The sequence below is a fragment of the Elephantulus edwardii genome, unplaced genomic scaffold (assembly GCF_000299155.1).
Source record: "Elephantulus edwardii isolate Elephantulus edwardi_28Jun2011 unplaced genomic scaffold, EleEdw1.0 scaffold00005, whole genome shotgun sequence".
Taxonomy (NCBI): domain Eukaryota; kingdom Metazoa; phylum Chordata; class Mammalia; order Macroscelidea; family Macroscelididae; genus Elephantulus; species Elephantulus edwardii.
In genome coordinates this window covers 2,493,690-2,521,079 of record NW_006399755.1, presented here as the reverse complement: position 1 = coordinate 2,521,079, position 27,390 = coordinate 2,493,690, and the positions used below count along the sequence as shown (strand labels likewise).

Genomic DNA, 27,390 nt, shown 5'->3' with positions numbered 1-27,390 from the left:
CCAGGAGGGACGGGTCCTTGGAGAGGGACATCATGCTTGGGAGGGTGGAGGGACAGCGCAGGAGGGGAAGACCCTCTATGAGATGGATTGATTCGGTGACAGGGGTAATCAGGATGGGTGTGTCAGAGGCAGTGCGGTTGGCGCAGGATAGAGCAGGATTTAGAGCTGGTGTGCATAGGGTCGCTATGAGTCGGAAACGACTCGACGGCACATAACAACAACAACAACATGACTAAAGTATTGGAGATTTTTTAGGTCTGTGTATCTTTTGCTGCTTCTGTACGTCCCATAGTGTGTGTGTGTGTGGGAAATAAAGTCTACCTTCTTTCCGAAGATTGTTTTCTGCTGAATTTGTCAGGGAGTCTGTTTCCTTCAGTAGATCATGAGGTTTCCGAGGGCCTGGAAGTTCTGACTGATCTCTTAGTGGAGCCCTGCCCAGCACCTAGCAAACTACAGGCTCCAGTTCCAGTAGAGGGAAGAGAAAGGAAGTAGGAGAAGAAAGTAAGGTGGGGTGGAAGGACTTTATACTCACTCACTACTGTCAAGTTCTTGACTCATAGCTTATCCTTCAGTGAGTTTCCGGGAATCTGTAAGTTGCAGAGGAGGAAATAGCTTATTTTCCTTCTGTAGAGTCACGGGTGGATTCAAGCCAGCAGACAGGCCCCATCTTTGGGTTAGCAGTGTAACTCTCTAGGGACCACATCATCCTCTCTGATACCCTTTATACCCTTTGTTTTGTTGTTGATTGCCTTTGAGTCAAGCACGACTCATAGCAACCCTATGAACAAAAGGCCTCAAGCCCCTCTACAACTATTGACAGTTATCAAAGTTCATAGTTTCTAGAGGTATGTTGTTTAAGAAGTGGATGCCACTCCCTATTTATTTGAGACCAGAGAGGAAAGACCACATGGAAGACTCAGAGGCCCATGTAATCTAGGACTGATACCTGGAGAATTCCACTGAGCTAGTTTTAACCCTAATCTAATATCTGCAACAGTGGAACAAATGTTATTGTCATTGATGTATGCCATACAGTCAGAACCAACTCATAGAGGACCCTCTAATGGATTTTCAGAGGGTGCAAACTGCATGGGAGGAGATTGCATATCTTTCCCCTATGAAGTAGCTGATAAATGCATACCTTTGGATTGGCTGTGAAACTCCTTACCCCTAGGTCACCAGAGCTCAACTCAGGTTGTTTTTATTGTTATTATAGTTAGGTGCTGTCAAATTGCATACAATTCATAGCAACTCTATGAACAACAGACCTGAAACCTGTCCTATACTGTGTCATCATTGTCTCTGACACACTTGTGCCGCTTGCTATAGTCACTGTGTCAGTACATCTCTTTGGGGGTCTTCCTTTCTTTTTCTGACTCTCTGTCTTTCCAAGCATGATGTCCTTTTCAGAGGAATAGACCCTCCTAACTATGTCCAAACTATTCTGCAATCTCTAAGGCATGCAGTTTGAATCTTCTGGCTCCTCCATGGCAGAAAGGTAGGCAGTCTCCTCCTGTGTAATTTACTACCTCTGAAAGCCCACTGGAAGGTCAGCTCTGAGTTGATTCTGACTTTACAGCACACAACAACAACATTTCTAAAGTATGAGAGGTAGAGTTCTGGTGGCTTAGTGGAAAGGAGCTGTGATGCCAGCCCAAAGGAACATGGTTCCAATGCACCAGTTGCATAGGAGAAAGATGGACAATCTCCTACCATGCAAATTGTCGTTAGCAGGTATCATTGATTCAAACAGGACTCATAGTGATCCTGTGAACAATAGATCTAAATCTTGCTCTATCTTGTGCTATCCTAACAATCGCTGGCATAAGCCTATTGTTGTTGTCATCATGCCAGTCCACCGAGTTGAAGATCTCTATTTTGTCAACCCCCACCCTCTTTCTGAGCATAATGTCCTTCTCCAAGCAATAGTCTTTCCTAGCAACATGCCCAAAGTATGTGAGATGAAATTTCACCACCATTGCCACCAAGGAGCACTCTGGCTGCACCTTCACCAAGACATATCTGTTTCATTCTTTTGGCAGTCTAAGGGATAGTCAATACTCTTCTCCAACACCATAGCTCAAAGATATCAGTTCTTCTTCTGTCATCCTTATTCATTATCCATTTCTCGGCAGTGTAAAAAATGATTGAAAAGGCCATGGTCTGAATCAAGTGCACCTTGGTCCTCAAACTAACATAACATCATTGCTCCTAAGTAATTTGGAGAGGTCCCTGACTACAGATATAAAATGCATCTCCTGATCTCCTGACTACTAGTATCAAGTATATTGATTGTGGATCCAAGTAAGAAGTCATTGGCAGTTTCAATCTTTTCTCCATCTATTATGATGTTGCCTATCAGTCCAGTGGTGAGGAATTTGTTTTCTTGTTGAGATGCAACCCACATTGAAGAACAGTTTGATTTTCTGCACAAAGCCCTTCAAGTCTTCTTCACTTTAAACAAGCAAGGTTGTATTATTTGCACAATGTAGGTTATTGATGAATTTTCCTCCAAACCTGATGCCACATTCTTATTCATAGAGTCCAGCTTCTTGACTAATTTGATCAGCATACAGATTGAGTCCTGACACACACCCTGTTCTTAATTTCAGATCATAAAGTGTTCCCTTGAAGGTTTCATGTGAACACAATTAAGTGTTCTGGGACTACCATTCTTTTCCATGTTAGCTGTATTTTGTTATGATTTACACAGTCAAATACCTTTGCATAGGTAATAAAGCACAAATAGACATTCTTCTGTTACTCTTTGCTTTCAATCAGGATCCATCTGATGTCAGCAATGACATATCCCTGGTGCCATGGCCTCTACTAAATCCAGATTGAACTTCTGGCAGTTTTCTGTCTATGTACTGTTCTAGACACTTTTTAAATGTGATATTAATAATATTTTACTGCATGATTTTCTACCTCTGAAGGTCACTTGTGAGTTAGTTCTAACTTGATGGTACTTAACAACAACAGCAAGAAAAGGGGGGGGGTACTCACAACTAGACCAATAGGCAACAAGTCATATTAGAAGATTAGATTTTGAAGAAATAGTTTAAAATTAACTTCCAAGTGTTGTGTCTATGTGCAAAAATTCATGGAAAGGTCTTAGCTTGGTCCCTCGCACTTTGTAAGGGACAAAGAGCTCAAGGTCTATAGTCCTGAAATCCTCTTTCTTTGAACAAGTTATATTTATAATATTACTACACTTCCAATTTCACATCTGCAAAATGAGTACAATAGCAACATCGCTCACACAAGTTGCTGTTAGGATAAGCTTAGCTAATTGTTTTTTGTTGTTGGGTGCCATCAAGTCCAGTATGAGTCATAGTGATCCTATAAACAACAGATATGAACCCTGTCCTATTCTGTACTATCCCTATCTTCTCTGACACACCCACACCCATTGCTGCAGTCTGGTTGAGGGTCTTCCTTTCTTTCATTGACCCTTCACCATTCCCAGCATAATATCCCTCTCCAAGGAATAGCCTCTACTAGCAGCATGCCCAGAGTAAGTGAGATGAAGCCCTGTCATCTTTGCCTCCAAGGAACACTCTGGCCTGTACTTTCTCCAAGACATATGTGTTTGTTCTTTTGACAGTCCGTGGAATATTTGGTACACTTCTCCAACACCACAGCTAAAGGCATCAATTCTTTTTCTGTCATCCTTACTTATTGTCCAGCTCTCAGCAGCACAGAAAGTGATTGAAAAGACCATAGCCTGAATTAGCCATAGCTTAGTCATCAAACTGGCTTTATAGATCCTCAGCAATTTGGAGAAGAACCTGACAGTTGACTTGCCAATGCATTATGTTTCCTGATCTCCTGACTGCTATTACCAAGAAAATTGATTGCAGATCCAAGTCAGATGTAATTTTTTTACAACTTCAGTCTTTTCTCTACATCCCATGATGTTGCTTAGTTTTCCAGTGGTGAGGATGTTTTTTCTTCTTGATGTTGAGATGCAATCCATATTGGAGAAATGTAGTCTTTAATCTTCTGCAGCAAGTTTAAGTCCTTCTCATCGTCAGCAAGCAAGGTTATTTCTTCTGTGCAGATAGAACAGGCTTCTGTCCAAAAGTCTGAGTTTTAATTTACCAGTTGCTTCAAATGAAAAAGATAAGGTAGCCTTTTCCAGGAAAGTTTACAGCCTTGAAACCAATGAACAGTCGCCATGAGTGGAAATATTTTGCCAGCAGTGAGTGGACAAGTAAAGTATTTGAGGTTTAAGACATAAAATGAAAAAAAAAACAAACCAAAACACAACAACCCAACAAAAACAAAACACCACAAACCCCAAACATAATGTCATAAGTGTTGATTGGATTTCATTGATTATAATGATAATGCCGTTACTTACTTGTAGGTCTCCTGTGATTTTGCTCTGGAATCACTGGGTAGCCCTGTGAGTGTAAGACTGATCTAGAAACAACAAAAACTGTTTTATATTCAAAGCCCTTATTGTTTCATTTTCTTCACCCCTTCATCACTACCACTTCCACAACACAAAGCCTATGGCCCAATCAAGTCAAATTGTTCACTGTTCTAGTATCCTGAATGGTTTCTTTCCTCTCCTTATTCTGGTCTTTCTGTCCCTAATGCTTGGCAAAATTCCTCTTCTTTGACAAGGCCCAAATCTGATGACTTCTCCTTGGTATAATCTTTCCCCATTGCCTCTATGAAATATTAGTTATTCTTCCATAAAATTCCCACTATTCTATAGTTTAAAGTTTATAGTCTAAAGGAAAAGTATTCATCATTTACCCCTGCAACCACACTCCACCCATCTTTAAGGAGAAGTGGGTCCTCAGAGGCGCTCTTTATTTTATTGACTGTGATGATGAGAAGATCTATATTTAATAAACTGAGAGAAGGTAAATTGTATTGCTTAAGAAAACAGTGAGAGTAGATTAAAGGATAAAATGGAGTGAATAAGTTAGTAGGATAGAGAGACATAAAAGCAAAAGGGGGATAATTTGGACAGATAGGCAAGAAGTATGTGGCCACTTTCAGTTTTCAATTTAGGATAAAGAGCAACACTCTATATCTGTGGCATTGGAAAGCCATAGATGGCTCTCAGTCATGCAAACAAGACAGTGAGGTCAGTGCAGAAAACGCATTCTGCACAAAAGAGAACAGATAGGTGAGTACATCAGAGGGTTAGCATAATTCAAAATGTGAACAAGCACAGAGTCTGGAAGTTGTATTGCAGTCTGAGCTGGACTAGAGAGTACCTACTGTGTGTAGATGCTCAGGGAGTAGAGGCATGGAGACAGAGACGAGGAGGGGTTATCTCTTCTCTAGCACAGACAAGGTTGTGATCATCTCTGAAGAAAGAAGAGTAAGGGTAAAGAGGATAGGAGAGCCAGAGCTAACAATTACACTTACCTTTAGTGAAGCTTATTTGATCTGTCCGTAGAAAAGTTAACCATAGAGTCCAGCTTCATGGAATAGGTCATATTTGAACAAAGATTTGTAGTTAAAGAAGAGAATCATTCCGCTGCTGGGAGACCTTGGAACTTGCCAGATAGGAATTATTATCCCCGTTTTATAGATGTGGAAAGTGAAGCACAGAATGGTTTTAAGTTATTCAAGAATAGAGGTGGCTTCAGTATTTGTGCTTAAGTAGTCAGAACTCCCATTAGGGTGGAGAAAAAAAAAGCCAGTTCACAAGCCAGGAGACAGGAAATACCTGTTGTTTTTGAGTAACAGTGGGGATGTACAGAGATAGCAAGAGAGAGAAAGTGGTAGGAGCTGATGTTGAAGAGGTTAACGGAGAGTGGACCCTGTGGGTCCCTGTAAACTGTTGTAAGACCTTCAGCTTTACTATGTATATAACAGAGAATTATTCCAACAGAGGAGGGACAGGATCTGACTTACATTTGTAGAAGGTCATTCTGGCTGTTTTATGGAGAATGGAATATAGGATGTGGAGGGGACAGGCTATGAGCAAGAAGACAAAAAAGTAGGGGATTTGTACAATCATTTAAGCCTTAGTTCAAGTTCCAGGTGTCCTCAGTGGAGGTGATAATAAAGGGTTAGGTTCTGGACTTAGTCTGAAGGTAGAGACAGTAGATTAATTGTAGATGTGAAGCAAAGAGAAATAAAGAGGGACTTTTGACTTGAGTCCAAGTGCTTTGTCTTGAGCATTTCTTTCTGCCACACTGTGTAGGACATACATAGCTTCTGGGATAAGATTGCTTCATAGAAATACGTATTAAACCTCTCAGTGACTCAGTTTCTTCATGTGTATAACAAATTATAATAGTGATTGTTTCATAGGATTGTTTAAGTCATTGAATGAATTAATACAAATGAAGTACTTAGGACTATCTCTGGGGTTTATTAAGGCTAGGGAAAGGGCATAATTACTACTCCTACACCTGGTGATATTTGGATAATTGAGTAACTTGATTTGTACTGTCTGGGCTGACGCTTATTTTGGGTGCTACCTAGGTGTTCTCTGATGGGATTTGACCTGAACCGTCACTGGCTGGATCCCTCTCCATGGGCCCACCCTACCCTGCATGGAGTGAAACAGCTCATCATCCAGATGTACAATGACCCAGTAAGTAACTCACTGAACATCCCCAGCAGTTGCTGGTCTTACGGCTTGATCTGGGAAAGGGAAACCATCAATTGTGTTGATTTCTTAGTCTGAGTTCACTAGAGAGACAACAACAATGAGATGTACGTACAAAAACATAAAGAGATACTTACTTCAAGGAAGTGGCTCATCCATTATTGGGACTAGCAAACCCTGAATCTATGGGACCCATGGTGACAGGCTAGAAACCTCTGCTGACTTGCAGGATTATAAGGGTTGCAGAATCCAAAATTTGCAGGTGAGGTGGATAGACTGGGACTTCTTCAGGCTTACATCCCAAGGGAAGGTCAAGCAATGAGAAGAGTACAGGGATGAGAGAGAGAGAAAACATGAGGTTTGCAAGAACATACTAGAGACGGGTCACATTATCAAGGAAACACCTCTTTGAATTAACTGGCTGATCACAACTGATTATAAAAGAATACCTCGTCCCATATACACCATCTCAATTGAGAAGTCCCACTTTAACGTTAGTTAGCAAATCAGGAGTACATTATCAAAAGAGCTACCTACCATCAGCAAAAGATAAACTAGGTGATTGGACCTACTAAAAATCAAATCCTTACGGGCATCAGAGGATTTCTCCAAAAGAGTACAAACGGAACCTACACACTGGGAAAAATATTCAGCAATACCATATCTGTAAAAGACTCATCTCTAAAAATTAGGGGAAAAAATCAAATACCTCAACAAGAAAAAAAAATCCACTTACAAAATTGGCAAAGAATATGAAAAGGCACTTCACTATAAAAGAGTACAAACGGAACCTACACACTGGGAAAAATATTCAGCAATACCATATCTGTAAGACTCATCTCTAAAAATTAGGGGAAAAAATCAAATACCTCAACAAGAAAAAAAAATCCACTTACAAAATTGGCAAAGAATATGAAAAGACACTTCACTATAGAAGATATTCAAATGGCCAATAAACACATGAAGAAATGCTCTAGAGTAACTATTAGAGAAATGCAAACAAAAACAACAATGAAGTGTTATCTCACCCCAGGAACAATAAGAGAGCAAACAGCAAATACTGGCAAGGGTGTAGAGAGACAGAAATGCTTACCTACTACTGGCAGAGATGTGAATTGGTGCAACCACAAACAAAATAGGGTAGTCTGGAACTTCGTTAGAAGGTTAGGAGTAGAAATACTATTTGATCCAGAATCCCGCTGCTAGATAGATATTCCAAAGAAATAAGAGTTCTGACCCAAATGTGTGTGTATGCTCATGCTCACTGCAGCATTATCTATAATACTAAAGTGATGAAACAAACTACGGTTCCACCAATGGATGAATAACTAAAGAAACTATGGTACAGTCATACAATACAGAGTATTGTACAACACTAAAGAATGGCAATCCATGAAACACTGAACATCATGGATTAATTCACAGTGAATTACACTTAATGACAAAAGCCAGTAATTAAGAAGCTATATTGACATAAGACTACTATTATAAAAAACTAAGGAAATGTTTACACAATCATTCTTGGATGGGGGAAGGGAGAGAACAGTAGAGATTAATGGAGATATTGAATGAAAGGAAAGGTAGTATACAGAAAGAGGGTTGATTTGACATTATGATCAATTAATTACATTAATCAATTATAGCTAATATTATAAAACAATATGTGTACCAATGATTGATTTAAAAGTCACATGATTTTTGTATTCCAAGCAATTGGAATAGCTGGGTCATATGGAATTTCCATGTTCAACTTTTTGAGGAAGCACCCTTCCAGATTGGTTGTACCATTTTACAATCCACCAACAATGTATAAGAGTTCCTACACATGGAAACAGCCTGAATGTCCAACCACAATGGAATGGATTGAGAAATTATGGTATATTCACACAATGGAATATTATGCAGGAGCAGTACTTCTGTAAATTACTACCTAACTTGAGAGAAGGACTAGAGAGCATTATTCTAAGTGAACTTGCTCATTCTCATAAAGATAAATATTGTATAAGATCATTACTGTAGATGAGTGTGACAATCCAAGGCAGGGAGGGGGGAGCGAAGGATGAGGATGAGTGAGGGGGGGCTTAATCATAGAGTATTACACTTTGATGAGTGGAAGGAAGGATGAGTAAAGGAAGGGGGTAAGATCCAATATGAGAAACAATGTAAGTAAACGAGTATAATTTTTTTTTAAAAAGGAAGCTAACTAAAACAAAAAAGCAAACAAGAAGTGTCACATGATTTATAAAAGTTCACTCAGATTATTAAAAAAAATAAAAACATTTAAAATTGCCAATGACGTTCTGGTGGCTTTTTGTTACATACTGACAATTCAAGTATGACTCATAGCGACCTTGTGAACAACAGATCTGAATCCTGTCCTATCTTGTGCCGACCTCCCAATCTCTGACACAACTTGAGCCCATTACTGTAGTAACTTCGTTGGTATACCTGGTTGAGGGTCTTCCTCTTTTTCACTGTCCTTTACCTTTCCAAATATGATATTCTTCTCCAAAGAAGAGCCCTTTCCTAGCAACATGTTCGAAGTATGCAAGCCGAAACTTAGCCATCCTTGCCTCCAAGGAGAACGCTGGACCTTCTCCAAGAATTCTCTGTTCTTTTGGAAGTCTGTGGGATATTCAGTACTCTTCTCCAACACCATAGTTCAAAAACATCAATTCTTCTATCATTCGTATTCATTGTCCAGCTCTTATCAGCATAAAATTACCAGATGAGGTAATTAACAAAACATGGTATGAACCAGACATGTTTTAAAGTGACTTCATTGCTTTTCCAAAATTTCAAAAGTTCTGTTGCTGCACATTTTACCATTCTAATACCTTGTTTGTGAATCCAAGAGAAATTACATTCTGGCACCAAAGATATAATTATGTGAGATTGTTCACTAATCAAGTGCATCTTAGTCCTCAAACTAATATCATTGTTCCTCAGTAATTTAGAGAGGTCCCCGACTGCAGATTTTCCCAGTGCAATACATCTTCTAATCTTCTGACTGCTGGTACCAAGGGTATTGATTATAGATCATAATAAGATGAAATCTTGATAGTTTTGAATCTTTTCTCCATCTATGATGTTGTCCAGTGGTGAGAATTCTTGTTTTCTTGATGTTGAGATGCAATTCATATTGAAGGATGCAGGGCTACAGTATTTCATCTTTGGCAGTAAAAGTTTTAAGTCCTCCTCACTTTCAGCAAGCCAAGTTGTATCATCTGTATAATGAAGGATAGTAATGAGTCTTCCTCCAATTCTGACTCTTTTTTTACAGAGTTTAGTTTGTCACATAATTTTCTCAGCAGGCAGATTGAATAGGTGTGGTGAAAAGATACAACCCTGATGCATGGCTTTCTTTATTTTAAACCACAACAGCTAATTGGTCTAGGTATAGGTCTTACATGAGTACAATTAAGTGCTCTGGGATTACCATTCTTCTCAGTGTTGGCAATATTTTATTATGGTGGCTAATTGGTAAGGAATTGCACTGCTAATGCAAAGGCTGTTTTTGTTGTTATTGTTGTTGGTATGTGTTGTTGACTCATACACAGTTCAAATCCACAAGGTATTCCGTGAGAGAAAGATAGACAGTCTTGTTCCCTGTTATTTGCTGCATCTGAAAACCCATTGATGGGCCAGTAATGGGTTGGTTCTGAATCCATGGTGTACAACAATTACGGAGCAGTATTTTTCTATACTAGCACATATTGTAGACTGAAATATGTTGCCCTCCTTGCCATCAAGTTGGAACCACCTTATATAGCTGACCTTCCAGGGGGGTTCCAAGGCTGTAAATTATACAAGAGGAGATTGTCCATCTTTTTCCTAGAGAATAGCTGGTGGATCAGAGCTGCCATAAAGCCTCCATTTTTAGTTTAACAGTTCAACTCCCTACTGGTAGGCCCCCAAAATTTCCTTCCTTAGAGTTGGCACCCTAAATTTAGATGTCTTATCTTTCTAAACTATGATAAAATTCATTTCTATTTGTTAAAGTGGGGAAGAAAAAAAAACACAACCAAAAACCAATACCAAGGAGGGTTTCGGCCTTCTTTCCTCTGAATCTGTTGTTCATAGAATCACTATTGGTTGTACTCTACTCGATGGCACCAAACAACAACGTAGATTGAACTTCTCACTATGTAAGGGATATACTGACAAGTGTCACAACCAGTGGTTCCTACCAGCAGGGAGAGCTTGCCTCCCATTTTCCAGATAAGAAATCTCCAAGAGAGACAGTGATTAGCTAATTATGCCCACTTCTGGGCAAATAAAATATTTCCTAGCAGGTAAGAATTTGTACAGATACACAGCCTTATTAGTGTTAAAGTATTTTGGGAATGATTGTTATTCCAGGGTGGGGGTGGAAAGGAAATTAGGCAAATAAAACAATGGATGTGATAGCATGTTTTCTTAGAGGGAGAAGATTTTTACCCATAAGAAATAGAAGATACTGAGTTTTAAAGTTTAGAAAAGGGCAACAGATCACGATCATTCTATTTCTACTGAGATATCAGAGAGAGAGAGCAGGAAAGACTTTTTCTAGGTGAGGTAAAATGGATGAGGTAAGGGCTGTAGAGAGATGTTGATGTTGTTTCTGTTGTTGTTATTATTATGTCCCATCAAGTCACCTGCAACTCATAGCAAACCTATGTACAACAGTTCTGAAGCCTCCCCTATCCTGAGCTAGTCTCACCGACTCTCACACACCAACCTCAATTGCTCCAGTTACTGTATATTTCGATAATTAAAGCTGCTAGAGGGTATAGTGGATATGTGAGCTGTGAGTTTGACCTTACAAAAACGTTCAAGTTGAAGCTAAATGACACTCTGTCACAAATGGTGCATAGAGGAGTCTCACTTGTTTGGAAGACATTCTGATGAGATTACATTTGAATCCCTTCCAACTTTGATGAGTATGATTTTATGACTCCTTGACTGCTGAGACAGGGAAGTTCCCAGATTTGGGGTGCTTAAGAGATACACCAATGTAACTCATTCTACTGACTCTCTTTGGAGATGGCAATAAAAATGTTCTCACTTCAAGAACATGATATACACTAATCATATAGAGACTTGGCCTTAAAGCCAAATGCGTATATTAGAGTAAGGACTAAGAAAAAGAAATCCTTGCATAAAAAAGCAGTTATCTTAGTTGTGAAATGAATTTATTACAATGTTCCTACCACAATGACTTTGCTTCCCTGGGTTCTTTTATTGTGTTCACCTGCTGTACCCAGGCTTTCATACATGTTGTTGTTATTAGGCACCATTGTGTCAGTTCCAATCAGTTTGAATCTATTATTGTGGTCATTGTGTCAGTCCATGTTTTTTAAAGTCTTCTGGTTTGTTGACCCTTCCTGATAGCATTCCCAAAGTGCATGAGACAAAGTCCTGTGATCCCAGCTTCATGGCTGTACTTCTTCCAAGATAGATTTGTTCATTCTCCTGGAAGTTTATGATAGAATCAATATCCTTCAGCAAAACTGTGATTCAAAGACATCAATTCTTCTTTTATTTCCCAGAAATGGCAAGGTATGTTGTTCAGCTTACACGTCCAGATGAGGTATTAACAAAACCATGGTGTGAATCAGACACATCTTAAAGTAGTTACTTTGCTTTTCCATACTTTCAAGAGTTCTTTACGCCTTGTTTGTAAGTCCAAGAAAAATTACATCCTGGTCTAAAAGATGTAGTTATGTCTGTGTGAAATTGTTCACTAAAGATTAGCAAGGAAGCACAACTAAATCCATACCTACCTTGCTTGTTGAGTAATCAATCCTTCCTGTTGTGCCAAATGTCAGATGATTTCTAGATTATTGTTGTTGTTAGGTGCCGTCGAGTCAAGTAAGACTGATAGTGACCCTATGAACAGCAGATCTGAACCCTGTCCTATCCTATGGCATCCTCACACCTCCTGATATGTTAGAGACTGTTGCAGCAGTCACAGTATCAATCTACCTGGTCAAGGGTCTTCCTCTCCTTTACCAACCCTCTACTTTTCCAACCACATGTCCCTCTCCAAGGAATAGCCCCTCCTAACAACATGCCCATAGTATGTGTAGTAAAGTCTCATCATCTTTGCCTCCAAAGAGCACTGTGGCTGCACCCTCTCCAAGACATATTGGTTTGTTCTTTTGGAAGTTGATGGAATGTTCAGTACTCTTCTCTAACACCACAACTCAAAAGCATCAGTTATTCTTCTGTCATCCTTATTCATGGTTCAGATCTCAGATACATAGCAAATGACAAAGAAAACCCCAAACAACAACAAAAATAACAACAAAAAACCACAACAAAACACCACAGCCTAAATCAGATGTACCTTAAGCCTCAAACAGACATAATTATTTCTCAATAATTTGGAGTGGTCTGTAACTGCAGACTTTCCCAGTGTAATAATTCTCTTGATTTCCTGACTGCCGGTATCAAGGGTGTTAATTGTGAATCAAAGTAAGATGAAGTTGTTGACAGTTTCAATCTTTTCTCCATCTATCATGCTGCCTATCAGAGCAGTGGTAAGAATCTTTGTTTTCTTGACATTGAGATGCAATCCTTATTGAAGGTTGTGTTATTTGTATCTTCTGCAACAAATGCTTTAAGCCCTTCCCAATTTCAGCAAGCAAGGTTGTATTATTTACATAAGTTATTAATTATATCAGATCAATAATGTCAGGACATTGCAGATGTCAAGTGGATCTTGGTTGAAAGTAAAGAATACCAGAAGAATGTCTACTTCTGCTTTATTGACTATGCATAGGCATTTGTGTGGATCATAGCAAGTTATGGCTAATACTGAAAATAATGGGAATCCTAGAGAACTTCGTTGTGCTCACATAAAACCTATATGTAGACCAGGAGGCTATTGTGCAAACAGGGCTAGGAAACACTGGCTCTTGTGTTGTTGTGTACCGTTGAGTCAGAACTGGCCAATAGCTTACCCTCTGGCAGATTTTCAGAGGCAGTTAATTGCGTGGGGGGAGATTGCCCTACCTTCTCCTGTGGAGCAGCTGGTGGCCTCAAACCATGTGTCTTCGAGTTTGCAGCACAGTTTCTTGCTACAGGGCCACCAGAGCTCCGTAAAAGACACTACATGGTTTAAAATTAAGAAGGAAGTGCATCTGGACTTTATTTTGTCTCCATACCTATGCAATCTTTTGGCTGAGCGAATTATTTGAGAAGTTGGACTCTGTTGGAGAGCAATGTGGCATCAGGATCAGAGGGAGACTCATCAATAACCTGTGTTAGATTTACAGATACAAAACACTTATTTGTACATGGAAATGATGAGACCTGATGAAAGTATAGACTCTGGGATGGCAGAAGTGAGAAGAGTGAAAGCCATAGAAGAAAATGTCTTAAGTGAAATATTTAATGAGATAGCAGGGAGATCTGGTGGCCTAGCAGCAAGAACTGCACTGAAGTCCCAAAGACATGTAATTTGAGTCCACCAGCTGCTCCATGGAAAAAGGATGAGCAGTCTCCTCCCATGCAATTAACTGCCTCTGAAAACCCACTAGAGGGTCGGCTGTGGGTCAGCTCTGACTCTACAGTACACAATTACAAAAATGGGTATAGGAAGATAGGGAAGAAATGAAGGGAAGGGATTTAACTTATCAAAGAGGAATAGATCTCAACCACCATGGATTAGAAATGAATGTTTTACTTACAGAAAACTGCACACTGTGCAGTTAAAAACATAGATCAGACAAAATCGAGTTCCAGAGATATTAGCAAAATCAGTGTGCCGACGGATAGGTTAGACGGTTAGATGCTAAGTTAGTCTTCCTGAGAATCTACCTCCTTTATGCCACAAGCAAGGACATAGAGAACAAATATTATAGTCAAGCCGACCTAGAATAAGATCTCAGCTTTCTCTTTTGTCTCAGTCTCTTCCAGTCTCCTACTCTCCTCTCTCAGTACAAATATTTACTGAGTAATTTCTATGTCTGAAATTTGCAGTCCTAAAGGTTGTTGTTGTTAAGTGCCATCGAGTCCTAGGAGACTCATAGAGATCCTCTGAACAAAAGTCTTCAACACTTGTGTGACTTTCATCCTTTCTCCAGATTCATAGGGTTTCTGGAGGCAAGCTATTACTGAAGTGGATGCTGCTCCTGCCTCCAAGCTTGTTGATCTTTGGGAGAAGGAAGTGCAGTCTCCTCTCATGAGAGTTACTGCTTCTGAAAAACTACTTGAGGGTCAACTATAGGTCAGTTTTGACTCCATGGTGCACAACAACAAGGCTTAAGAAGAATCAATGTGTTTGAATTATGGTATTGGCAAAAAGTATCGAATATCCCATGGATTGCTGAAAGAACAAACAAATCTATTATGGAGGAAGTGCAGCCTTAGTGGCAAAGGATGATGAAACTTCATTTTGCATACTTTGGGCATGTCATTAGGAGGGGCTAGTCTTTGGGAAAAGACATCATGCTGAAAGACAGAGGATCAGCAAATGAGAGAGGAAGATCTTCAAGGAGATTACTTGACACAGTGATGGCAATAATGGCCTTGAGAATGGTGGAGATCATGGGGATGTTGCTAGGCAGGACAGAGTTCTGATCAGTTGTTAATAGGATCACTGTGAATCATAGTCAAACTTGTCAACATTTAAAAGCACAGCAATTTCTATTTATAGTCACTGGGAGTCTAATATTGAGCAAAACTCTTAGCACTTGAAATCTGCTGGGCAAATAGACATTAAACAAATTGTTAGTGTTGTTGATAGGTGCCGTTGAGTTGAGTATGACTCATAGTGACCCTATGAACAAAGAGCCAAAAAAAATAGATATAAAGAAATAAATAAGCGAAATCTGAACAGGTCTAAACAAATAAATGTGGAGAAATAAAGAATTCTACAGTGTGTTGGGGATTAAAGATGATAGTTTTAAAAAGAACAATGTGGGAATTTTTAGGGAGGGCTGTCAGAAGCTTCAGTTTATCTGTGGCCCTGTGGTTCATACAAGTTGTCCCATAATATAACCTATTGCCTGTGACTTAAAAGCATTCGAGTTTGAATGATAAATTTGATGATTTCTCTACTTATAAGTGATGTAAAAGCATCTAGCACTATACCTGGCATGTAGCTTATCCCATACAAACACTATGTAACATTATTTGGGTCTAATCCAGAATTGGCCTCAAGTGTCTCTGTGTCCAAGTATAAACACTGTAATGCCTAGAGGCATCTACACTAATAGTTTTAAAGAGTTTCTTTTCTTGACCTTTACTGACACCTACATAACTATTACCAGTCAATTTTGAGTCATCTGATCTGCCAGGAAAGTTTCTGGACTTATTTTCAAATGCTCACAATTTTACTCTTCCCTTTCTGGTGGCCTTATGTCCACAGACTCTCTTAAGCAGACAACTAGGGAGACTCACCATGACCTGAGTATTACTGCCCACTGAGCTCTGTCCTTATGCTGGGAATACAAAGATATCACATCACATGGCCATTCCTAAGGAGCTCACACTGGGGGAGAAAACATTTCTAGACAACCATTCTAAGTCTGTGGAAGGAAGCACAGAGATGTGGAAACACATGTTGTTGTTGTTGTTATGCTGTGGAGTCACATGTGGCTCACTGTGACCCTGCGTACAACAGCTCTGGACCCTGCTCTATCTTGAGCCAACCTCATCAACTCGGGCACACCCACCCCCATTACTGCAGTCACTGAGTCAGTCCCTCTCGTTCAAGGTCTTCCTCTCTTGCACTGTTCCTCTACCCTCCCAGCCTCCCAAATGATGTCCCTCTCCAAAGACTGATCCCTCTTTGTAACATGCCCAAAGTTTGTCAGACAAAGCTGCAGAATTCTTGGCCTCAAGGAGCAGCCTGTTTCACCCTTTCTTGGATGAACCTGTTTGTTCTCCTAGCAGTCCATGTTATATTCAATACCTCTTCTCTAGCACCACAACTCAAAGGCATCAATTCTTCTACCATCCCTAGTAATTGCCCAGGTTTCTTGATGCATAGAAAGTAATTGCAAAGACCATGGCCTGGATCAGGCACACCTCCTTAGTCTCCAGACTGACATCATTGCTCTACAGCAGAACACATAAAAAGAGCTTAAGCCATGACGCAAAACAAAGTACTATCACAGGGCACAAGGGAATTTTAGACATAGGAAACAGTAGGTGTATCTGCCTCCAGAGAGAAGCAACTTATTCAGTGTGGCTGGCGTTCAGAACAGACAGGAGGGCAAAGGGAAATTAAGACTAATAATTTGTGTGTGTGTGTGTGTGTGTGTGTGTGTGCCATCAAATCACATCTGACTGGTACAGGAGGAGATTGTCCCTCCTTCCTCGGCAGAGCATCTGGTGGATTCGAACCATGCGCCTCTGGGATTGTAGTTGCAGCTCCTTGCCACTAGGCCACCAGAGCTCCCCCAAGATTAAGAGAATAGTTTAGGCTTTACTCTGATGGAAGTGAGGAACTACTGAAGCATGTGAATGATAGCATCAAGTTTGGATTTTACAAAGCTTTTTCTAACAGGTACTAAAAAATCTTTTAGAAAATTCAAACTTGATCCAGGAACTCTAGTGACCTTGTCTGTAGAGAGTCATGCTGCTAATCCAAAAGGCTGCACCTCCCCTGCAGTTCAAATCCAGGGATGAATATGGGCAATTTCTTCTCATGTAATTTACAACCTTAAAAACCTGCTGGAGGATCAGCTATGAATCAATTCCAACTTGACAGCAATGAGAGAGAAAGGAGAGGGTGCATTTGGAAGGTACGAAAATAAAAGCTGAGAAACTGTTGAAGTCTGTTGCTGTAGAATTGGAAAGAAGAAGGAGTAGTATGGAGATAGGAACAGGGAGGAGGACATGAGGGCTTAGTGATTAGGATGAACTAGAGAGGCAGGGATCTCAATGATGCTGGAGATTTTGGCTCAGTCAAAAGAGTAGATGATATCATCCTTTCTAAGATGGAACCACAGAAATTACAGCAAGTGTAGTGACAAGGGGATGCAGGCAGCTATAGTCAGGACTACTTTTAAGCTAAGCAGGAATGATTTATCTGGTGTGCATTTTAAGTCTTCTGAAACAAACTCTGGTTCTGTCCTTCAAACCTAGAAACAAGAGCCAACTATTCTTGTGTTTGATAGTACTCTCTTCAAAGGCTACTTTCCTAGCCTGTACTTATAAACCCCTTAACCCTTCTGAGAGGCATTGCATCTTAAATTGTAACCTTGAAAATGAGCGTTTATGCCAGAGGACTACACTGGATCTCAGATATCATGAGTATTTCATGTTCCACTTCTGTGGTAGCTCCTCATTGACAGCATGGACCTTGTTTACAAGTCAAGATTTAAAGTCCCCTGGAGCCCAAGTGAAGCTGATTCATCTCAAGAGTCCTGGTCTTTTGAGCATGTGTTTAACATAGATGTCAGATGTATGTTGTGTGACTGTTGTTGTTAGGTGCTGTCGAGTCAAGTATGACTGACTCATAGTGACTCTATGAACAACTGATCTGAACACTGTCCTACCTTGTGCCATCCTCACCATCTCTGACATGTTCAAGCCCATTGCTGCAGTCACCATGTCAACCCACCTGTTTGAGGGTCTTTCTATCCTTCATCACCCCTCCACCTTTCTAAGTATGATGTCCTACTCCAAAGAATAACCTTTCCCAGCAACATGCCTAATGAATGTGAGACAAAGTCTCATCACCCTTGCCTCCAAGGAGCACTTTGGCTGCACTTTTCCCAAGACATAACTGTTTGCTCTTTTGGAAGTCTATGGAATCTTCAACACTCTTCTCCAAGACCACAGTTCAAAGGCTTCCATTCGTCTGTCATCATTATTCATTTTCTAGCTCTCAGATACATAGCAAGTGACTGAAAGACCATGGGCTGAATCAGGCACACTTTAGACCTCAAACTGACAGTATTATTCCTCAATAATTTGGAGAGGTCCCTGAATATAAACTTTCCCAGTGCAATACGTCTGCTGATTGCTGGCACTTACTGTATTGATTTTGGATACAATTAAGATGAAGTTATTGACAGTCTCAATCCTTTCTCCATCTAGATTTTTGTTTTCTTGACATTGAGATGCAATCTATATTGAAAGCTGTAGTGTTTAACCTTCTGCAGCAAGTGCTTCAAATTTTCTTCACTTTCAGCAAGCAAAGTTGTGTTATCTGAATAATAAAGGTTATTGATAAGTCTTCCTCCAATCCTGATATAGCATTCTCATTCATGGAGTTCAGCTTCTTGACTAATTTACTTAGCAAATAGATATGGACAGATAGATATGGACAAAGAATGAGTCTATCCCACCTGAATTTCAAAATCATCTTAAGAATTGGTTTGAAGCACTGAACAGAAATTGAAGACCAGATGAGTTGTGGGATGAGATTAAGGATATCATCCAGAAGAGAACAAGAGATCACTAAAAAGAGAAGAAAGATTAAGCCAAAATGGATGTCAAAAGACACCATGAAAATTGCACTGGAGCATCAAGAAGCCAAACCAAAGAGGAAAGATGCTGAAATAAAAGAGCTGAATAAAATATTTCAAAGAGTAGCTCAGACAACAACCCAGAATAAGATGTACATTGCAAAGAGGCCTGGGGGGTGTGGGGAAGAGGTAATTGTACAAAAATTAATGAATATTTTTTAAAAAGCAAACTGGGTGAGGAGGAAAGAAGGTAAAGGGTAAAATGTGCAATAATGGATGAATGAAAATCTAACTTTATTGTAAATGTTCATTAAAATTGCAATTAAAAATTTATTAAAGAAAGTAGTTTGGGAAGGCAAATCAAACTACTACAGTGGAATGTACAGAGACCTAGATTTTAAGAATAAAAGAGAAAACTCAATGAGCATTTTTCAAGCTGAAGAAACTGAAAAAGAAAGTCAAGCCTTAAGTTATAGTACTTAGGGATGCTCTGGACAAAATATTGAATGATCCAGGAAACATCAAAAGAAAATGAAGGAAATACACAGAGTCAGAGTACCAAAAGAATTGGCCAACACTAAAATATTTCAGGAAATACCACATGTTGTGTGACTAAATGAAGCGTTCCCAGAGCCTCCATCGTTTGGTTCTAGAAGAAAAGAAAGAAGAGAAGAGAAGAGAAGAGAAGAGAAGAGAAGAGAAGAGAAGAGAAGAGAAGAGAAGAGAAGAGAAGAGAAGAGAAGGGAGGAATTACATAGATGATAGAGAGATAGATGAGATAGATGATGATAGATAGATAGATAGATAGATAGATAGATAGATAGATAGATGAGATAGAGATATGCAAGAAGCTGTACTGCAGTCCTGAAGGTGAGCAGTTCAAATCCACAAACTGCTCCATAGGAGAAGGATAGGCAATCTCTCCTATGTGATTAACTGCCTCTGAAAACCTGCCAAAGGGTCAGCTATGGGTCAGATCTGATTTGAGATAGATAGATAGATATGCCATAGGGTATGATAGTGAAGTTACAACACACAATTGGTCATGTAACCAAAGTCAATCAGTCACACACAAACCCATATATGTACAAAGGCCTCATCTCACACCTACAGCCAGTTGAGCACTTAGAATCTAAATCCATTTATGGATGGACTTCGTAGGACTATCCTCCCACAATCTACTAGCATCAAATTATGCACCTTTAAGACACACTCAGATGAGGGTTTGGTGGATCTTAATAGTAGAAAAGCATTTGCTTTAAAATGCTCAGTTAGGTACAACCTGTATCTCAACACTACCATGTGCCTGAATGACCCTCTGGGGTTGTTCCTATTCTTAATAGGTTCCAGTGACTTGATTCCAACTCACAGTGACCTTAAATACAGCAGAATGAAAGACTACCTGGTCCTGCACCATGCTTGCAGTAGTCACTATGTTTGAACTCACTGTTGCTGCCTCTTGGGATATAGATATAAATATGATAGGGTATCAACTCAGCTTAAAATCTGATAGCAAGATCAGATCAACATATGTCATTTTAATTCAAGGCAGAAAGAGAGATGAATGGAATCAGAAAGGCACAAACAAAGTGACTTGGAAAAATATGGAGTTGAGGATATTACTCTACCTTGGAGTTGGAAGAATGGGCAAGGAGGCTTTACTAAAGGAATTTTCAGTTGGATCAGGCTTTAAAGAATAGATATAACTTCATGACTAAGAATGGCTAAAACTGAGGAAGAGGGAAGTTACAGAGAAAGGAGACAGGGAATCCAGCAATGAAGTGGAATTGGGTGACTGTAGCTACTGTATCAAATTTGTAACAGAGAGCCATGAGAAGCCAGCATCCAGGCAAACGTGAGACAAGTAACTTGAAGGATTTGAACACTTGGCCAAAGAATTTAGCTTCTTCCTTTGATTTCCTTTGCTCTCCATTAAAATCAATGTCATGAGCCCTCTTTTAAGTTGACTCTTAGCTGAAATAAAAAAGGGAGGTTTGGTGATATAATCAGTAGGGTGTTGTGATGCCAACCCAAAGATGGCACATCTCTGACAGGTCTAACCCACCAGCAGCTCCTCAGAAGGTTGGACAGTCTCCTCATGTGCAAGCTATAGCCTCACAAAATCTACTAAAGGGTCAGCTTTGACAATGAGAGAAAAGAGGGAGATGGAGAGGAAGAGAAACTTAAATTATATGCTTTTATAGAAAATCAAGGCAGGCAATGATTCAGAGTATTCAAAGTATTGCCTGTCAAGAATATTCTAGCTTATTCTGCTCTGTCAATCATGAGACTTGATGTAGTTAGTGGAGAACTGTCAATAATAATAACAAAGAAAGCAAAGAACAATGCATAATGTTTCTGTCAATTCAGTCCTCCACACCCAATCAGAAACCCTAGAGTCATTCTAAGATTTGAATCCAATTATATGTCTCTCCTTTGCTTAAAACATTTAGTGCCTCCCATTACATGTGGGGTAAAGACCAACATTTTTTTTTTGTGGCATTCTACTCAAGAACATGCCCTTTTCATTTCTGGATCCCAAATATCCAGTACAGAACATGGTATCATAAAGATTATTCTAGTTAATGAGGAAGGAACAGCTGTGGAAAAACTAGAGAAAGGATTGAGAAAATTACTGAGGCTGTAATGTGGACAGTGGATCAAAGGAGATGAGACCAGAAGGGAGAAGAGATGCCATGTGGGCACTTCAAAAAAGTCCTTCTGAAGACAGCAAGATGTGAGACCAAGAGCTGTAAAGGTTATTGCTAAGAGGAATCCTCAGGATTTGACTGTGGGAGGTGAGCAGGTCTTCTTTTGCACTCTCCTTTGCCCTCTGAGTCCTTCAAAGTCCAAGTATTGCTTCTTTGGAGATTTTTCTCTCTGTTGAAAAGAAAGGCCCTCCTCAGTTGCTGCCCGTGTTGCTATAACAACTTGGCTGCAGCTCTTTTAGACAGATCCATTTCCTTAAATCATTTAAGGAAAATTAGCTGCCATAACAACACAGAGCAGCTTTTAAAATAGAGCAATGCAGGATTGCATTTCCCCCTCCCTCCCCACTTCCTTGCCTCCTGTAGTCTTCAAGATAAGCTGCTCTCTTTCTGTCAAATAAATAAATAAATAAATTATAACACATTAACTTGACAAACAGAGCAGTCAGCAACATGGTCAAATAACACACACAGATCCAGCACTATTCACACCAAGACACAACACCCCCACCATAGAAATGTGTAGAAAGTGCTTATATTCAAAGACATATAAATATATAAATTAGCAGTAATAAACATGTAAATTAAAATATACACATAGTAATTAAAAAATAAACAAGTAAATAGATACATACAATCACACAAAGAATAAACACACAAATATACAGCCAAGCACAGCTTCACTGTTCCTGGAAAATTGCACACCCAAGGAAATGGCCCGTGAGATCTGTTCTTAAAAGGGGGGTGAGCAGGAATTCAATGGATGCCAACTCCAAACTAGGAACTACTTTTCAGTTTACAGGCTGGCAAGAAAAGCTTGCTGGTGGGAGGGGTGAAAAAGATCTTGAAAAGGGCATATGATGAAAAAAAGAAAAAGAAAAGGGCATATGATCCAGTGGTGGGCTAGAAGGTTGAAAGAGCATTTCTCTGCACATATAAATTTAGAGCTCTGGCGACCTAGTGGCAAGAAGCTGTGCTGTAAATCCTGAGGCACGCAGTTCGAGGCCACCAAGTATGGGCAGTCTCCTCCTGTGTGATTAACTGCCTCTGAAAACCTGCTGGAGGGTCAGCTATGAGTTGATTCCAACTCAGTGGTATACAACAGCAATGCCTTTGTGGAATGCCTAGATGGCACAAACGATTAAGTGCTGAACTACTAACTCAAAAGTTGGTAGTTCAGACACACCCTCAGAGGTGCCTTGGAAGAATGACCTAGCAGTGTGTCTCTGAAAGATTACAAGCTTGAAAACTACACAGAGCACAACTCTGCTCTGCAGCACATGGGGTTGCCTGGAGGGAGAATGAGCTCAATAGCTCCTTGGGGTTTGTTTTTTTCTAGGATGTTTGTATACTCTCCCACTGAGGCCACTAGCATTCTGTTATTCCAACTATCAACTCTAAAGCTTTTATTGCATCCTCAAGGCTATGGATTTGTTAGTCTAGAAAAGACCTTCAGGGAACACCTAAAATTGTATAAAATTTTCTTTGTGGCGACAAGACTGAACCACTAGCTTCCAGCCTGATTGGTCCCACTGCTGATCAGCTTGATGCTCTTAGGCAAGTCTTATGCTTTCTCTGAGCTTTTAAACCATCCCTCTCTATCACACACATATCCTTGTACCTATGTGTTTACATTGTAGAAGTAGCCGCAAGATCTTCAAGGGGCAATTTTGGTTCCAATGGTTTGAGTGTCTATTATTACAGTACTTGAATTTGATGGTCAAGATTCCTATGACAAGGCACAAAAGTCCTGACTACTCCTAGAGACCAGTCAGGATTGATTATCTGTCTAGCCTACAGCAGATGCTCAATAATGTTAGCTTCCTAAGCCTCAATGTACCCATCTGTTAAGGGGAAGAATAAACCTTAAGGAGGCAGCTCCTCACAAATTATAGAGATCCCACATATATGAATGCAAACTCTTTTATAAAGATAAGAGGAGATTATTGCCCTGGGTAGGGTAAAGAGCAATGTCCCATTGAAATATGAAGAGACAGCTGTCAACTACTGAAGTTTTATGCCACATAGTTATATTTCACACACTTAAGTTTGTTTACTCAAACATTTCCCAACTTTTACTAACATGATCTAAGAAACCCATAGATAGCCATTAAGGGGAAAGGCTCAGTCTGTGGATTAAGATGTGAAGTAAATGTGGTGTTGTACAGGGCACTCTGAAAACTTCAGGTGCTTTGGGTTCATGAAATTTTTACCATTTTTCCTATAATAGTTTGATATGGTTTATGAAACTATAATGCATTTTAAGAAAAAAATCATTATTTCTCTAAAGGGCAAGTCTTGAAACCTGATCAAGAGACATGATTTTTCTAACTCTATTATAACTTTGACAGAAAGCAGAGTGGAGAAATGGTTCTCTTCCTTTGGAGTATTATTCCTGTAAAGTTGGTTGTTCCTTTCAAGTTCTCTTAACATCTTTTCCACTTAAAAGACTGAAGACCTTTCTTCAACTAGAAAGTTCCTTTTGAGCCAGATCAATTAGAGTCTTTGTGCTCTCTATCTGTAAAATGGGACTAACAGTACTTATTTCATGAGTCAGTATTTGATAGTCTGTATATATATATATATATATATATATATATATATATGAAAACCAAATTCACCATTCACCAAAACCATTTGTTATTAAATCAATTAGGACTCATTGTAACTCCTCCATGTGTCTCAGATTAGAACTGTGCTCCATAACATTTTCAATGGCTATGATCTCTTGGAGAGTATTTCCAGGCATTTCTTCTGAGATACCCCCAATAGATTCAAACCATCAACTTTTCTGTTAGAGACATCTCCAGAGACTTGAAGTGCAACAATGTCAGCTTAGAGACTAAGATGTGCCTGATCCAGTCCGTAGTTTTTGCGGTTACTTGCATGCATCAGAGAGAGCTGGATAATGAATAAGTATGACAGAAGAAGAATTGATGCCTTTGAGTTGTGGTGCTGGAGAAGACCATTGAGCATACCATGGACTGCCAGGAAAACAAACAGGTCTGTCCTGGAGAGCATGAAACCAAGTTGTTCTTTGGAGACAAGTATTTTGAAGCTCCATCTCACATACTTTGAGCATATTGCGTGGAGGGTTCAGTCCTTGGAGAAGGACATCATGCTTGGAATGGTGGAGGGATAATGACACAGGACAGGAAGACTCTGGATGAGATGGGTGGACACAGTGACTGAGGTATTAGGAGACAGTGAGATTGGTTCAAGATGCGACAGGGCTCAGAGCTATCGTATATAGGGCTGCTATGAGTCACAGGTAACTTGACGGCGTGTAACAACAAGCGCATAAACATTTGTGACACCCAAGAACTATATATGTTAAATGATCTTTGTTGTTGTTGTTGTGTACTCTCGTGTTGGAACAGACCCACAGCTGACCCTTCAAGGTGGGTTTTCAGAGACAGTTAATCGCACGGGTGGTGATTGCCCATCCTTCTCCTGGGGAGCAGCTTGTGGCCTGGAACCAAGTGCCTTCAGGATTGTAGCACAGCTTCTTGCCATTACCCACCAAAGCTCAAATGATTTTTAGTCATCAGAATATGAAAACTCACGTAGCTTTGATAATATAATCTGTAGGGAGTTGATCTGCTATTCAAGGCAGTACCTTTCTGGTACTGACTCCACCAATGGCTCCAAGAGAGAAAGATTGTCAGTCATCTCCTGTGCAAAACTTTTTGGTTCTTGTAGAATTTATCTCTGTCCTCGATATCTCGATATCCTAAGTTTTCAGATTCCGTCATGAACTGTAATACCATTGAAGGTATGGAGTTTACCTTAGTCATTTTCATGCTAATACACAGAACAAGGCATAGACCCTCAATGGACTCATATTGGGAAAGAGAGTGGGAAGGTAAGCAGGAAAACAATCCATTCAATAAGTCCTGAAGTTAACATAGAAACAAGATTTTGAAGAGTAGATATGCATTTGCTAAGTAATAAAAGAGAAGAAAAAGTCCCCTAAGTCATTCTCAAATTCTTTTTTTTTAAAAAAAATCCACTTCTTTTAGACACTCTCCCCGAATACAGCATTGTTCCACAGTGACCTTGTATTCTGAGTTCTTCTGTAACTACTAATAAAATATTTGCTTCTTTTGCTTTAATAATTTATTCCGTAACATTTACAGCGGGAGCTCTGGTGGCCTAGCGGTAAGAAGCTGCAATGCAACCCCAAAGGCAGGTGATTTGAATCCACCAGCTGCTCTGTGGGAGAAATATGGGCAGTTTCCTCCTGTGCCAGTAACTGCCTCTGAAACCCACTTGAGGGTCAGCTAGGAGTCTGTTTCAACTCAACGGCACACACCAACAACATTTAGAGTGTCTTCATGTACTTAGTGTCATAGGACCAGCTGTACGTTCCTTTTTCATGTTGTTGTTAGGGGCCATTGAATCGAGTAGGACTCGTAGTGACCCTATGAACAAAAGATCCGAATCTACTCCTGTCCTGCACCATCCTCACACTTCCTGACACGCAAGGGCCATTGCAGCATTCACCTTGTCAATTCACTTGGTTGAGGGTCTTCCTCTCCTTCGCCAACCCTCCCCCTCCCCAACATCATGTCTCTCTCAGTAATAGCCCCTCCTAGCAATATGTCCAAAGTATATGAAGTGAAGCCTCAACATTCCTTCCTCCAAAGAGCACTCTGGCTGTACCCTCTCCATGACATATCTGTTCATTCTCTTAGCTGTTCATGGGATGTTCAGTGTTCTTCTCCAACACCACAGCTCAAAGACATCAGTTCTTTTTTCCGTCATCTTTATTAATCATCCAGTTCTTGAATTCATAGCTAGTAATTGGAAAAAACTATGGTCTGAATCAGAAGCACCTTATTCCTCTAACTGACATTACTCCTCAATCATTTGCATATCTTCCCATTGCAATACATTTCCTTATTTCCTGACTGCTCATCCCAAGAGTATTAATTGTGGATTCAAGGAAGATGAAGATATTGGCCATTTCAATGTCCTGTCCATCCATCATGACATTACCTATGGGTCCAGAAGCAAGAATTTGTTTTCTTTTATATAGAGACACAATCCATACTGAAGGTGGCATTCCATCATCTTCTGCAACAAGTGCTTCAAATCCTCCTCGCTTTCAGCAAGTAAGGTTGTGTCATCTGCATGATACACATGGCAAATCATTTCAGTGCAGTTTGAAGATCTTTCTTCACTTCTCTCCTATCTTGGGCAGGACCTGGTAGCTTTAGTAACTTGGTAAGAACTTTTTAAAGTAGCTGGTGATTATAACATATTTCTCTAGAAGATTTTCTATATATAATCCTATGTAAAAAATGCAGAAGGTCAAGAACTGCAGTTTTCAATATGATTTGAAGCTCAACATTAAGAAAACAAAGATTCTCACCACTGGGCTGATTGGTAGCATCATGATATATTTTGAAAAGATTGAGATTTTTAACAGCTTCAATTTTCTTGGCTCTATAATCAACACTCTTGGTGCCAGCATCCAGGAAATCAAAAGATAAATTGCATTGGGAAAGTTTGTTGTCAGGGACTTCTCCAGAGACTGAAAAGCAGCAATGTCAGTCTGGAGACAAAGGTTTGCCTGATCTAGTCCATGGTCTTTGCAATTCTTTGCTGTGTATCAGAGAGCTGTACAATGACTAGGATGATAGAAGGAGAAGTGATGCCTTTGAGCTGTGGTGCTAGA

At 39.8% G+C, this 27,390-nt stretch overlaps 1 protein-coding gene across 1 annotated transcript in view; it reads left to right on the top strand.

Annotated features, from left to right (window-relative positions):
• Window positions 1-27,390, top strand: part of AGBL4 (ATP/GTP binding protein-like 4) — a 1,996,071-nt gene that overhangs the window by 1,783,395 nt on the left and 185,286 nt on the right. The window contains exon 9 of the mRNA XM_006879803.1: window positions 6,463-6,574. Within this exon, the coding sequence (XP_006879865.1) occupies window positions 6,463-6,574 (112 nt within the window). The remainder of the gene's footprint in view (window positions 1-6,462; window positions 6,575-27,390) is intronic.